The sequence below is a fragment of the Temnothorax americanus genome, unplaced genomic scaffold (genome assembly GCF_048541705.1).
Source record: "Temnothorax americanus isolate GAGA-0224 unplaced genomic scaffold, ASM4854170v1 Scaffold9, whole genome shotgun sequence".
NCBI lineage: Eukaryota > Metazoa > Arthropoda > Insecta > Hymenoptera > Formicidae > Temnothorax > Temnothorax americanus.
Genome location: NW_027509812.1, coordinates 6110001 through 6125014, shown reverse-complemented (window position 1 = coordinate 6125014; position 15014 = coordinate 6110001). Strand labels below are relative to the sequence as shown.

The window sequence follows — 15014 nt, the reverse complement described above, 5'->3', positions numbered from 1 at the left end:
ACGCTTTATAAAAAAATACAAGTAATTTTTATAAATAAAGCAATAAAATGTATATGTATATATCATAATAAGTTATAAAATGTGTGTAAAAGTTTATTAAAGTGTAAGAATGATAAACAAATTATAAAACTAAAAAAATTTAAAAAGAAAATAAACGAACGATAGGTGCATTAAAGGTTATTGTTATATGATGGAAAAAAAAGGAAAAAGAGGAAAAAAACACATAGAAGATTTCGATTTTTATAGTGTTTGTACCATGGCATAAATCCCGCATGCTAAAAATGCCATCTATATCCTAAACAGGTGGGATATACAAGATATCAAGCTGAACAAAGAATACAAAAGCTTGCATTTGTATTTTGTTATATTCCATCATATACTATCCCTTTACACTTACGTATCATGAAATAACCAATTAAACCTCTTACACTCTTTACAGTAATCATTTTACGTAGGTCGTAATATATGATCGCGCTACTTACTACGGTGAAAAATCGATTCAACTCACGATGGTTTCGTTAATATTAACAGTAAAGAACTGAAATTACAACACAATACTAATATGGCACAAAGGCACATAACAGAATAATTGCGAGCAAATACTTATAGGTTATATAAGGTTATATAAACCAGAACAACGATGTAATTTTTGTTGAGTGTTTTATTGATCCAAAATTATATAAAGTAGATTAATCTTAAGTAGTGACTTTATTATCATATTAACTTTTAATTATTAACTCTTAATAATTAATAAAATAATTCAAACTTTAATATTAAGCAATATAAACTTTATATCTTATATGTAAATAAGTTGCAAAATATGTTCTTCAACATATTTTTGGTATTTAAATATAATATATCTATTGATTTTCTTCTTTGTCTAAAATATTTCATTAATCTAGACAAAAAAATTGCAAATTATTAGAGAAATGTATATATATATATATATATATTTACTCAAGAAAATTTAATAAATAAAAAGAATAAAATTCTTGTTAAAGTACATCCATCGATATATTTATATTTGATTAGATTATGCTTTGCGCGGATAATGGGATTGTTAATTCCCGGTTATTCTTCTTTACGAAATGCTGGGTTTACGCGGCTCGATTTTGATCTTGAATCCATCATGTCTTTTCAAAATAATATCACCTCGCAAGTGGAAATCTTTGTCCGGCGTATCAGAAATAATACGGTAATTCCTCAGTATCGTCGATAACAAAACCTTCAGTTTTAACATAGCATATTTCCGCCCTACGCAGGACCTTTGAAAAATGGGTTATTGTCAACAAATGTAACAATATACGCGAGAAATTTGGCAGATATCGACGTTTCAAGAACAAACATTTTATTAAAAACTTAAATGTAATTTTTTAAATATATAGATATCTTATAATTTAACAAAATTTTTAAAGATAGTAGAAAACCGTTGTTACTAAAAAGTTTACTAATTATTAAATACCTTGGCCCAGCGCTGAAAGGAATGTAAGCATACGAATGTCTTGGCTGCGTTCTTTCCGGTAAAAAGTTATCTGGATTGAAAACTGTTGGATTTGGATAATATTTCTCCAACCGATGCGTTATGAACTGTACGATCAGTACTGTGGTAGACTTTGGAAGAATATAATCACCTGTAACTTTAATATGTAACATATTAAATGTATTTTATTTAATTTATAAACAAATTTTTTAAGTAAATACTTACTATAACCCGATTAACATTACTGTTATAGTAATGCATTTAATTAGATAACTTACCTATTTTTACATCCTTGTTTAGATGCCTGGCAATCCAAGGTACCGGTGGGAAAAGTCTCAAAGTTTCCATAATAACTCTCTCGAGATATTTCATTTTTAAAGTATCTTGAAAAGTGCATTGTCTGTCGCTATCACCAAAAATCGTGTCCAATTCTTCATGTACGCGAGCCTGAACGATGAGAATAATTGAATTAAAAAGAAAAGGGGAAAAAAAGATTAAATTATTACGATTGTTATATAGAAATCAAGCAATAAATCGACTTTTCTCAGGAACTGATAGAGATTGAAGATTAGATGCAATATAATGTTGAATTACTACTTTATATTTAATTTCTAATCTTTTAATCGGGAAAAAAATTTAATAAAAATAATTTCAGAAAAAAATTATTTTAAGAATCGTTTAATAATAATAATAATATTTATGCGTAAATATAAAGCCGGGTACAGACTTGAGCACGAACGCGCGCATGATCGCTTTCTTAGCTACTTTGAAATAACCGCGTTTTAATAAAACATTATGTAGCAATTTTGCTGCACAAATGCAACATGCAAAATAACCATAGGGCTATGTTATTAATTATGTAATTATTGTAATTAATCATCGAAAATAGTAATAATTAATGAATATACCTGAACATCTGGATGATTTCCTAAGACACAAAGTGCAAAACTCGAGCCAGCCGCAGTGGTATCATGACCCTGTAATAATAAGTCAATAATTAATTTCTTTTTGAAGCATTAAATAATAACTTGCAATAATAACTGATAAAATGTAGAAAGAAAAGCTAAGAAAAGTTTGAATTATAAAAAATTCATGTGCACGTTCCAAGATTCATGATAAGATTTTATTTATTCTCAAAAAAAAATTGTCATACTTCAAACATGATGGTGTTCACTTCCTCCCAGATCTCCTCGTCAGTCATTTGCCCATTTTTCTTCAATTCTAACATCATTTCTAGAAAAGCATGTCGCTTTTTCTCACCTACGTCGTTCTCATCGATATCATCGAGGTCATCTCTTACGTAATGCATATAATTAGCGGGTCTATTATTAGCACTTTTCGTATTTTCGGTCACATTCAAATTTTCCATTGGTTTATCGTTTTGCACTTCTTTTACTTGTTGATCTTTCACAATAAGTTTTTCTTCGACATCCTTTGCTTTCTCTTTGATCACATGTTCTGTCAATGTATGAACAATATGGAGCAGTTTTTCCTGGACCTTGGCAAACTTCGAATATTTAAAAAGCATGTCGTATCGTAAAAATATGTTATAATGTCTTCGGTGTATGATATCGCTCAGTCTACAATATTCAAATTATGGTGAGTGCGTTTTCTATGTGATAAGCAAATAATAAAAAAATAACGCTACGTGTAATTTTAAGGAAAAAACAATGTGTACTTCATCACGGCCATGGCATATTCATATCCGGTTTTCTGCCTTTTTTCTTCTTTAACTCCCATCGCTGTTTCCGTTAAAATATCAACCGTTACGGCTGACAGATAATCGTGGCAATCGAATTCCTTTCCAACTTTATCGCGAAGCCGGTTCACGAGATCTATGCTGTTTTCATAAAATAAAGGTACAAACGTCTTCAAGATATTCATGTGAAACGTAGGCGCAATCACTTTTCTGTGTCTGCGCCATTTGTCGCCTTTTGTGATCAGCAAACCGTCTCCAAGCCACGGTTTGAAGAATCTACAATATGGAATAAAGTGGATTATTTTAGGCAATATTAGTAAGCAATATCTTATACATATAATAAATGACAAAATATCCAGAATAAAATTTGCACCTCTTGTTTTACATATTACTATAACAAAGCGCAATATACATTTTAGTGATTTTATTAATTATTAATTCGACATCTCACTTGTATTCCTCGGCTTTGTCGATATGCGTAGAACTGCTCAAGATTATTTCAATATCTTGTGGATCTGATACAAAGGCTACTGTTTTTGTACCGAAATACGCGCCTCCTGTACTTCCATACTTTTCATAAAGTTCAATACTTTTCTCTACCATTAATTCGGGAGACCATGTAAGAGGTATTAATCCATGTCCTACAATAGGTATGGGTGATGGACCTAAATAAAGAAAAGATTTGTTGTAGGATAATGTAATAAGTGAATAATAATCAATATTGATGAAGATTATTAGCTAAAAACATATTTGCCGAGAAAAAAGTTAAAATTTATTTTTTATTGTTAATATATACGTATACCTGGTAGTTTCTTTATGAAACGAACTGCTCGAGAGGTTTCAATGTAATAGTACGCTGCAATTAACACTGCAACGAGCGTCAGCAGAGAAAAAGTTACGGTTGACGTATAAGATGTCGTCATTGGATCCGTGTCCATTGTGATTTAAGGAAAAGTATATACTGTCTCGTGATAGCAATCAAAGTATTATAACAGTGGTTTAATAGAAATATTTTATTCGCTATTGACGACTAAAGAAGCCACGTTATTAATCACTTTTCAACGGTAAATGCGTCTCTAACTCGCTCGCACAGTCGTGACCGATATTTTATAAGCTTCAGTCTAGAGGAATTTACGTATTTGGTCCCATTTTTTAATTATACAATGACCTCGCAATCATATTGCTTGCTCATTTCCATGTCTACCTATATCCATTACGCAACTAACATTATTCTATACAAAATTTAAATCATTTTCTGCTTCAGAAATGAAATCAGCTAATCTTTATTAATTTGAGGTTGCTAAATTTGAATATGTTAGTGTTCGCGAGAGCGTGAGGAAGCAAGAGAGGAGCGCAAAATGGCAAGGACAATTACTAAGACGAGTTTATCACAAGCAACGTTCCAAAAAATAAAGCACAAAATACATTTACAAAAATGATTTACAATGTACAGTCTCTGCATTTCAGGTTCTCGGATAGATACCGTAAAGCGGGCGCGCGCACAAAAGTTTCTATACGCGAGAATTCGACTGATAGATCGATCGAGTAAGCGGCTGAAAGCAAAATCGGCGTACTGTCTAGAGATCGAAATACGAGTGAGAATCCTGAGCGATTCGTCCGTTGCAACGAATTTTCCTTGTCGCGGGAAGGGAGGCCTCCGCTTCGTTAATTGCCAATTGCGAGCGATGCGCGAAAAATTAGAAAAAGCGATTGGCGATCGGCGGCCTATGTCATCGTTTCGCACGCGAGTGCGCATGTGACGACGAATTTGTCAGCCGTCGGTTGAGATCGATGTTCGTTACTTGGCGAACGTATTTATATGACATGGGTTTGTTTTGTCTTATAGAACCGCGGTTGTCTCATGACATTGACGTTTATTTGGTCAAGAGAAAGTTAGACGAATTTTCCAGAACGAATCATTTGACGAAAGACCCATGTCATAACGATCGTAAATGATTAACGCGAAAATCATACATGTAATGCTCGAAGTCAATCACGGTCTCAAACAGTTAGCAAAAAATTTTAATTTGTTCTAGTTTTGATGATATAGGAGATTTGAACACCCAAAAACCGCTTTTTTGGTCGATTATAACTTTTTATCGAAACATGACAAATAATTTAGAAACGTCTCAAGAGAAAAAGTATTTATATTTTCTACTTTATAAAAAAAAAATTCAAATTTTTGCAAATATAATATTTGCTATCTTGGGATGGTTTTTAATTTTATTTGCAGGAGTTTATGTATACTTGTCTGCCTGATGTCTACATCCAGCGCAATTTCCTAACGGATCATGTTAGTTATTCAGTAACGAGATATTTTGGCAATATTGAAAAAATTAATTTTATCCTTGGTACAACTCTGAACTTTTTCGAACTATATCCCTAAACATACGATATGATATATATATAATATACATATACACACACATATAGGATAGAATACTGAGTATATAAAGAAAATGTTGCAAAATATAACACCCCAGCCAGGATTCGAACCTGGACCTCCCTCATTCCGGGATGGGGACGGGGATGGGGACCCCGCTGGGGTGTTATTTTTCGCAACATTTCCTGTGTTTTCTCAGTATTCTATCCTATATGCATATGTGTATATATATATATATATACGATATGATACATACATATATATATATATATATATATATATATATATATATGTATCATATCGTTTAATCCGAATTTCTTGTGTATGTTTTAATATGATTAAATTGATGTCAATGTAATTGTGTGACAATGTGTGATTGTATCGTTCTGGCTTTGGTTGAGACTGCGTTATGTCCGGAAGTAACGGCGCGTGGTTTGCCAGGGCAAAAGAATTGTACGTAATAAAAAAGTCACTCAAGAAATAATATATATTATTCGGACAAACAAGATCCAATCCTGACCGATTACGGCGTATACCCCTAAAAATAAATCTCGTTATGGTCAGAAATAGTAACCAATCAAATGTCTGAATGAGATGTCTATAAAAGAAGTTTTGAGGTCTTTGAATACGAATCTAATATCAAAATTGCAATCGACTCGTTAAGAAATTGCAGTGGATATAGATAGGCTGACAAGTGTACACAAACCCCTGCAAATAATGTTAAAAATCACCCCAGGAATGCAAATATTATATTTGTAAAAATTTGAATGCCATCTATATCCTAAAAAGGTGGAATATACAAGATATCAAGCTAAACAAAGAATACAAGAGCTATGCATTTGTATTTTGTTGTATTCTATCATTTACTATCCCTTTACACTTATGTATCATGAAATAACCATTAATTATATAAGGTTATATAAACTAGAACAACGATGTAATTTTTGTTAAGTGTTTTATTTGTTTCAAATTATATAAAGTAGATTAATCTTAAATAGTAAATTTATTATCAATTATTAACTTTTAATTATTAACTCTTAATAAAATTAATAAAATAATTCAAACTTTAATATTAGCAGTATAAACTTTATATCTTATATGTAAGTAAATTGCAAAAATTGACTTTCTTCTTTGTCTAAAATATTTCATTATTCTAGACAAACAAATAGCAAATCATTAGAGAAATATATATATATATATATATATATATATATATATATATATACTCAAGAAAGATTATTAAATAAAAAGAATAAAATTCTTGCTAAAGTACATCCATCGACATATTTATATTTGATTAGATTATGATGGTTCACGCGGCTCAACTTTGATCTTGAATCCATCATGTCTTTTCAGAATGATATCACCTCGCAAGTGGAAATCTTTGTCCGGCGTATCAGAAATAATACGGTAATTTCTCAGTATCGTCGATAACAAAACCTTCAGTTTTAACAAAGCATATTTCCGCCCTATGCAGGACCTTTGAAAAATAGGTTATTGTTAACAAATGTAACAATATACGCGAGAAATTTGGCAGATATCGACGTTTCAAGAACAAACATTTTATTAAAAACTTAAATGTAATTTTTTAAATATATAGATATCTTATAATTTAACAAAATTTTTAGAGATAGTAGAAAACCGTTGTTACTAAAAAGTTTACTAATTATCAAATACCTTGGCCCAGCGCTGAAAGGAATGTAAGCATACGAATGTCTTGGCTGCGTTCTTTCCGGTAAAAAGTTATCTGGATTGAAAACTGTTGGATTTGGATAATATTTCTCCAACCGATGCGTTATGAACTGTACGATCAGTACTGTGGTAGACTTTGGAAGAATATAATCACCTGTAACTTTAATATGTAACATATTAAATGTATTTTATTTAATTTATAAACAAATTTTTTAAGTAAATACTTACTATAACCCGATTAACATTACTGTTATAGTAATGCATTTAATTAGATAACTTACCTATTTTTACATCCTTGTTTAGATGCCTGGCAATCAAAGGTACCGGTGGGAAAAGTCTCAAAGTTTCCATAATAACTCTCTCGAGATATTTCATTTTTAAAGTATCTTGGAAAGTGCATTGTCTGTCGCTATCACCAAAAATCGTGTCCAATTCTTCATGTACGCGAGCCTGAACGATGAGAATAATTGAATTAAAAAAAAAAGAAAAAAAAAAGATTAAATTATTACGATTGTTATATCGAAATCAAGCAATAAATCGACTTTCCTCAGGAACGATAGAGATTGAAGATCGTAAAATGCAATATATTGTTAAATTACTACTTTAGATTTTTAATTTCTACTCTTAATCGGGAAAAAAATTTAATAAAAATAAATTTAAAAAAAAAATTGTTTTAACAATCGTTTAATAATAATAATATTTATGCGTTAATATGTATATATAATGCTTTATATTGCTTTAACTAATTAAGTTTTTCTAGGTATTCCGGGATTTAATTTCATGGAAGCTATATGAAAAAAAGAGTTTGTATGAGATGAGAAGACCTTAAACGACTACCTCGAACTTCCCAAAAAATTTATCCTGGGAACAAAAATAGTATGGCGTTAAAAAGGCCGAAGAACGAAGAGATTCGATCACTTTCTTAGCTACTTTGAAGTAACCGTGTTTTAATAAAACAGTATGTAGCAATTTTGCTGCACAAATGCAACATGCAAAATAACCATGGGGCCATGTTATTAATTATGTAATTATTGTAATTAATTATCGAAAATAGTAATAACTAGCATGCCCCGCCGGGCTTCGCCCCGGCCCCGGTATTTTTCTAATTTTTTTTTTTTTTTTTTTTAGTTATTATGCTATTCGAGGCGGAGACGAATCCAACAAATCATAGATCATTAAAATCTGTCCAGCCGTTTTTGAGTTATAAATGGTGTAACTAACCCGACTTTGTTTTATATATATAGATGAATATACCTGAACATCTGGATGATTTCCTAAGACACAAAGTGCAAAACTCGAGCCAGCCGCCGTGGTATCATGACCCTGTAATAAATCAATGAATTTATTTTTGATGTATAAAATAATAACGTGATTTATTATAGCAATGCAGTTTGCGATGCATAAAAGGTATTTTGTAGAAGAAAAAATTTAAAAAAAGTTTAAATTATAAAGTTCATGTACACTTTCAAAGATTCATGATAAGATTACATTTATTCTCAAAAAGAAATTGTCATACTTCAAACATGATGGTGTTCACTTCCTCCCAGATCTCCTCGTCAGTCATTTGCCCATTCTTCTTCAGTTCGAACATCATTTCTAGAAAAGCATGTCGCTTTTTCTCACCTACATCGTTCTCATCGATATCATCGAGGTCATCTCTTACGTAATGCATATAATTAGCGGGTCTATTATTAGCATTTTTCGTATTTTCGGTCACATTCAAATTTTCCATTGGTTTATCGTTTTGCACTTCTTTTACTTGTTGATCTTTCACAAGTTTTTCTTCGACATCCTTTGCTTTCTCTTTGATCACATGTTCTGTCAATGTATGAACAATATGGAGCAGTTTTTCCTGGACCTTGGCAAACTTCGAATATTTAAAAAACATGTCGTATCGTAAAAATATGTTATAATGTCTTCGGTGTATGATATCGCTCAGTCTACAATATTCAAATTATGGTGAGTGCGTTTTCTGTGTGATAAGCAAATAATAAAAAAATAACATTATGTGTAATTTCAAGGAAGAAACAATGTGTACTTTATCACGGCCATGGCATATTCATATCCGGTTTTCTGCCTTTTTTCTTTTTTAACTCCCATCGCTGTTTCCGTTAAAATATCAACCGTTACGGCTGACAGATAATCGTGGCAATCGAATTCCTTTCCAACTTTATCGCGAAGTAGGTTCACGAGATCTATGCTGTTTTCATAAAATAAAGGTACAAACGTCTTCAAGATATTCATGTGAAACGTAGGCGCAATCACTTTTCTGTGTCTGCGCCATTTGTCGCCTTTTGTGATCAGCAAACCGTCTCCAAGCCACGGTTTGAAGAATCTACAATGGAAAATAAAGAGGATTATTTTAGGTAATATTAGTGAGCAATATCTTATACATATATAATAAATGACAAAATTTCCAGAATAAAATTTACACCTCTTGTTTTGCATATTACTATAACAAAGCGCAATATACATTTTAGTGATTTTATTAATTATTAATTCGACATCTCACTTGTATTCCTCGGCTTTGTCGATATGCGTAGAACTGCTCAAGATTATTTCAATATCTTGTGGATCTGATACAAAGGCTACTGTTTTTGTACCGAAATACATGCCTCCTGTACTTCCATACTTTTCATAAAGTTCAATAGCTTTCTCTACCATTAATTCGGGAGGACATGTAAGAGGTAATAATCCATGTCCTACAATAGGTATGGGTGATGGACCTAAATGAAGAAAAGATTTGTTGTAGGATAATGTAATAAGTGAATAATAATCAATATTGATGAAGATTATTAGCTAAAAACATATTTGCCGAGTAAAAACTTAAAATTTATTTTTTATTGTTAATATATACGTATACCTGGTAGTTTCTTTATGAAACAAACTGCTCGAGAAGTTTCGATGTAATAGTACGCTGCAACTAACACTGCAACGAGCGTCAGCAGAGAAAAAGTTACGATTGACGTATAAGATGTCGTAATTGGATCCGTGTTCATTGTGATTTAAGGAAACGTATTGTCTCGTAATAGCGACGTAGCGACTAGTGCCAATATTGAAAAAAAATGCAAAATTTAAGAAAAATCAAAGTACTATAACAGTATAAAAATATTTTATTCGTTATTGACGACTAAAGAAGCCATGTTATTAATCACTTGTCAACGATAAATGCGTCTCTATAAACTCGCTCGCAGTCGTGACCTATCCCAAGCAGCAGACAATGTTTTTGAAATGTTTTTGAAATATTTATTTTTCATTAATTATACATTGTACAATTTATTGTAAAAATAATATTTATTTAATGTTTATTAAATATTTTTATTTTACATTGATTATGTATTTGAAATAGTGATTTAGAGAAAATATTTATTTAACGTTTATTTGACGTTTATTTAATATTTCTTTTACATTAATAATTTATTTGCAATAATAGTTCAAAAAAACATTTATTTAACATTTATTCGACATTATATATAATTTAATATTTATTTTACATTAATTATTTATTTGCAATAATATAATATGAAAAAAATATTTCAATATAATAATAAATTAGGACTCTCAAAATTAAAAATAGATAATAAGATTGCTATATGAGAGTCAGACGAAGTTATCGGTGCATATAGTGCGTAGATGATCAGAATCACTGATTTATTCCGAATAAATTTACTTTCGAACATTTCGGCTCAAAATTCGAACCATCTTCAGCGATAACGAATAAAATTAAAATATTACAAAGTTCTCCGTTCTACCGTGGTAAGTTTTCTGTTTGAAGATTTCATGAAACGAAATTGAAAAAGACTACAAGATCCATATCTGTAAAAATAGTTTCCTTGTTACAACAAGTATTTATTAAAAAATCTATGGTAACTCACCAAAAGTAGTTAAAAGAACGAATAAATCGGAAAAAAATATTTATTTAATATTTATATTTAATATATATATATATTTACTTCTCAAATATACACACACACTATTTTATATTAATTATTTAATTGTAAGAGATGTTTCAATCAAATTTTTCTGTTGTCGTTTTGCTTTATAAATTATGTGCCGTTTCGTAAAAAATTTCCGCGTTATAGGACCTATAAGATTTTTTAACACTTTAAAGATATGTTGATATAATTAAGTACAGGTAAGAAGGAAGCGTCAGAGTCAGAGAATCGTCACTTGTCCATTCGATCATCTATAGGTCAAGCAACGTGCGGGCGCGGTAACTTCGGATGAGTGACCGGTTTTGATAAAGCAGTTTTTTTCAGATAGACGTGCAGTTGTACGCATACCCAATATATAAAAAAAAACAGTTAAAAAAGCGGTTTTTAGATAAAGAAAAAGAACGTTCTTTAAACGTTTTTTTGTCGAAAAAGTTGTTAAAATAAGCGTTTTCAAACATTGAAAAAATGTTTGATGTTAATAGAACATTTATTTAATGTTAAAAAAACATTTTTTCAAAAAAGGATATATCTTATTAATTTAAACGTTTAAAAAATTTTTTTTTATTACTAAAAACGTTTTTATTTTTTTGCTACTTGGGATATTTTATAAGCTGGTAGTCTAGACTTTACGTATATATGTCACTTTTTAATTACACTATAGACACTATACAGACGCTATTTATCTTTAATATTTCACTATTACTATTACACTATTAACCCCATTATACACAACTGTCAAAATATGTCATGACAGTCGCTCATGAAGTAAGTGCAACGAAAGAACCAATCGGCATCGCGGAAAAACGACAATACCTACGATATACCCTTTTTAGAAGAGGACAATGACCTCGCAATCTTATTGCTTGCTCATTTCCATGCCTACCTATATTTATTATGCAAATAACACTATTCTACAAAATTAAACTCATTTTCTGCTTCAAAAATAAAATCAGCTAATCATTATTAGAGGAGCGCAAGATGGCAAGGACAATTACTAAGACGAGTTTATCACAAGCAATGTTCCAAAAAATAAAGCACAAAATATACTTACAAAAATTATTTACAATGAATGTGCAGTCTCTGGAATTTCAGGTTCTCGGATAGATACCGTAAAGCGGGCGCGCGCACAAAAGTTTCTACGCGAAAATTCGACTGATAGAGCGATCGAGTAAGCGGCTGAAAGCGTAATCGGCGTAGTGTCTAGAGATTGAAATACGAGTGAGAATCCTGAGCGATTCGTCCGTCGCAACGAATTGCTCTTGTCGGTGAAAGGAAGGCCTCCGCTTCGTTATAATTGCCTATAGACAGAGAGCTGGCTACATAAAAATGCAATAAGGTACATGAAATATTTATAGCTAGAAAGGTTCCATTAGCACTCCCGAACACTGAGTGACCAGTCTGCCTGCGCGCTTAGGAAGATTAAGGCGGGAGTGGACGGTCAAAAATGACAAATTTTACAAGAAAAAAAATGATAAAGCTCAGGGAAAAAAATTATAAGAATGTTAAGTATTTGTTGCTACGAAACGCGGAAAATTATTGGCAGACGATTTCGTGGAAGAGAAAGGGCCGGCAGACTGCAACAAAGCGGCGTTAACTTTTGTGAAAAAAAATGATAAGGTACATGATTAAAAATTATTGGTAATAATTACTAAACTGTTAACGAAGCTATGTGCTAAATGGCAGACGAAAAAACTGAAGACAACATCGAGGCAGATTGTAATAAAGAGCGCGGTTTCGATCGCGCTTAATGAGGTAGTTCCGTACGATGCGTTACTACGATATGTTATTTTGTTATTTATATGAATATATTACATGTTTCTTTTTTCCATTAATGGATTCAGTTTGTATTCATTCTTTTATTGTTAAAAATAAAATGATTAATTTATTTATTATATTGAATCTAAATTGTTACTAATTGATCTCATAACATTTTTGATCCTGCAGTTGAAAACTATATATAAACATTTTTCTACAAGTTTTAAAATAATATATTGAGGTTTTAATAGATTGAGAAATTCGAAAATTATATTTGAAAATTCAACGCAGGTATAAAAACCGTTTGAAACGGTTCAGAGGGACCAAGCGGCCGAGAAACAGCTAAAAATGAATCTCGTTATTATCAGAAATAGTAACCTATCAAGTGTCTGAACGAGATGTATATAGAATAAGTTTTTGAGGTCTTTAAATATACGAATCTAATACCAAAATTGCACTCGACCCGTTAGGAAATTGCAGCGTGTACACACAAACCCCTGCAAATAAAGTTAAAAATCACCCCAGGAATGCAAATATAATATTTGCTAAAATTTGAATTTTTCTTGATAAAGAAGATATGAGCTTCCTTTTGAGACATTTCCGAATTATTTATCATGTTTCGTTGAAAAGTTACAGTTGACTAAATATAGCTAAACAAGCGGTTTTGGGGGTTTCAACTTTCAACCCGCTATATTATAAAAATTAGAACTAAATAAAAATTTTTACTAACATATTCGGATTTAATGACTCCAAATTAGTAAAGATTGGCTGATGTCGTCTCCGAAGCATTTTTGTTATAGAGCAGTGTAGCATCAGGCGTTCGATTTCGAGCGTAAGTTAGTTCGTCAATGTGGAAACATTGCCCCAGACGTGACATATATAATCGTAAGTGCAACGTTTTTTAATAAACGACCGAAAATCGACTTATCGGCATTATAAAAGAAGCATTAGAAAAATGCAATAGCCGTAAGTGCAACCTTTTTAATGAACGACCGGAAATCGACCTGCCAACATTATATAAAAGAAGCATTAGAAATCTGAAAAGTATAAAAAGATTTTTGTGGCATATGACAAAGTAACGAAATTATTGGTATATCGTAATTATTGACGTGTCATTGTTGATTTCAATTTTAATTTTAAATTAATACAAATCGCTTTTTTGTAAAATTAAGCAGAATATTTATTACGGTATTATAATTAAAAACAATAAATAAAACGTATAATAAATTAAGACTATTTGATTTGCAATGTACTTGAATATAAAACATTTTCCTCATGCAACATCAAATTATTCGGAAAGAGGTGGTGAGGACCATCATATAAAAAGCGTAAAGAATGTGAAAATGATATTATTAATTATATTCAATGAACGAGATGTTATATAAATTGTATTTAATTTGCAATGCATTTTCCGTTCTTCTTTTTGTTCCGGATTGGGCGAGTTCACGCGCACGGCGGCGCCGCGACGCGAGGATGAAGAAGCATGCCAATCGATTTCGATAGATATGCGGGTCGATGTGCGACCGCTCGCGCAATTTAATTGGTCGCAAAGCGCTCCTGGAATCGCGCACGCGGCCGATAAGAACGGGATCGCGGTAGCGCTTCCTCATCCGTCGCGAAGGGCTTGCCGTGCGCGTAAACTCGCCCAATCCGGAACACTTTTAATATTAAAAATCTTTATGAATCTTTTTCAATAAACCTAATTAATTTTATAAGTAATTATTATAGTATAAAATGTTAAATTAAACAACGTGTGTATAATGAGTAAAATGTATTTTAAATATTTCGTAAAAAGATATATCAAGTATAAGATCGTAGAATATTTATTTTAAGCTAAATCAAGGCACTGATATTTACAAGAATGTTGATAGCATTAGTGACGATGGAAATATCGTCTACGTCCGTATATAATTTACAGGAAGTTCTAATCCTAAAATGACACTTTCGACATTTTCATAATACTTTGATTCGACTCGAGACGAAAGAACGATCGAGTATTGTAACGCATTTGTAAGTAATATAAAATTTACAACAAAAATATATAATATTTTTTATAATCGACATCGCTCT

General features: G+C 31.3%; 2 protein-coding genes across 4 annotated transcripts; both read right to left on the bottom strand.

The window, feature by feature from the left end:
- Nucleotides 1-934: 934 nt before the first annotated feature.
- LOC143907848 (cytochrome P450 4g15-like) lies at nucleotides 935-4271 on the bottom strand. 2 transcript variants are annotated; one of them, XM_077424862.1, is made up of 8 exons: nucleotides 3982-4271; nucleotides 3631-3844; nucleotides 3159-3455; nucleotides 2634-3060; nucleotides 2389-2457; nucleotides 1759-1927; nucleotides 1463-1637; nucleotides 935-1265 (listed from the first exon to the last, which is right to left on the bottom strand). In XM_077424862.1, the coding sequence occupies exons 1-8, from the start codon at nucleotides 4115-4117 to the stop codon at nucleotides 1082-1084; spliced, it is 1671 nt and encodes a 556-aa protein (XP_077280988.1). In that variant the 5' UTR covers nucleotides 4118-4271; the 3' UTR covers nucleotides 935-1081. The 2 variants fall into 2 exon arrangements, with proteins under 2 accessions (XP_077280988.1, XP_077280989.1); XM_077424863.1 differs by having other exon boundaries at nucleotides 1463-1631.
- A 2577-nt stretch (nucleotides 4272-6848) lies between these two features.
- On the bottom strand, nucleotides 6849-10268 carry LOC143907850 (cytochrome P450 4g15-like). 2 transcript variants are annotated; one of them, XM_077424865.1, is made up of 8 exons: nucleotides 10118-10268; nucleotides 9767-9980; nucleotides 9293-9589; nucleotides 8771-9194; nucleotides 8509-8577; nucleotides 7536-7704; nucleotides 7240-7408; nucleotides 6849-7042 (listed from the first exon to the last, which is right to left on the bottom strand). In XM_077424865.1, the coding sequence occupies exons 1-8, from the start codon at nucleotides 10251-10253 to the stop codon at nucleotides 6865-6867; spliced, it is 1656 nt and encodes a 551-aa protein (XP_077280991.1). In that variant the 5' UTR covers nucleotides 10254-10268; the 3' UTR covers nucleotides 6849-6864. The 2 variants fall into 2 exon arrangements, with proteins under 2 accessions (XP_077280991.1, XP_077280990.1); XM_077424864.1 differs by having other exon boundaries at nucleotides 6850-7042; nucleotides 7240-7414.
- Nucleotides 10269-15014: the final 4746 nt, after the last annotated feature.

Excerpts from the sequence above, each read along its gene's own strand:
- LOC143907848 (XM_077424862.1), bottom strand. The coding sequence starts at position 4,117 with ATGGACACGGATCCAATGACGACATCTTATACGTCAACCGTAACTTTT. Across the intron at positions 3,456-3,630 it reads GACAAAGCCGAGGAATACAA|ATTCTTCAAACCGTGGCTTG; the intron begins GTGAGATGTCGA and ends TCCATATTGTAG. Across the intron at positions 1,266-1,462 it reads CCTTTCAGCGCTGGGCCAAG|GTCCTGCGTAGGGCGGAAAT; the intron begins GTATTTAATAAT and ends CATTTTTCAAAG.
- LOC143907850 (XM_077424864.1), bottom strand. The coding sequence starts at position 10,253 with ATGAACACGGATCCAATTACGACATCTTATACGTCAATCGTAACTTTT. Across the intron at positions 9,981-10,117 it reads TTTCATAAAGAAACTACCAG|GTCCATCACCCATACCTATT; the intron begins GTATACGTATAT and ends TTCTTCATTTAG. Across the intron at positions 7,705-8,508 it reads GAAATCATCCAGATGTTCAG|GCTCGCGTACATGAAGAATT; the intron begins GTATATTCATCT and ends CTCATCGTTCAG.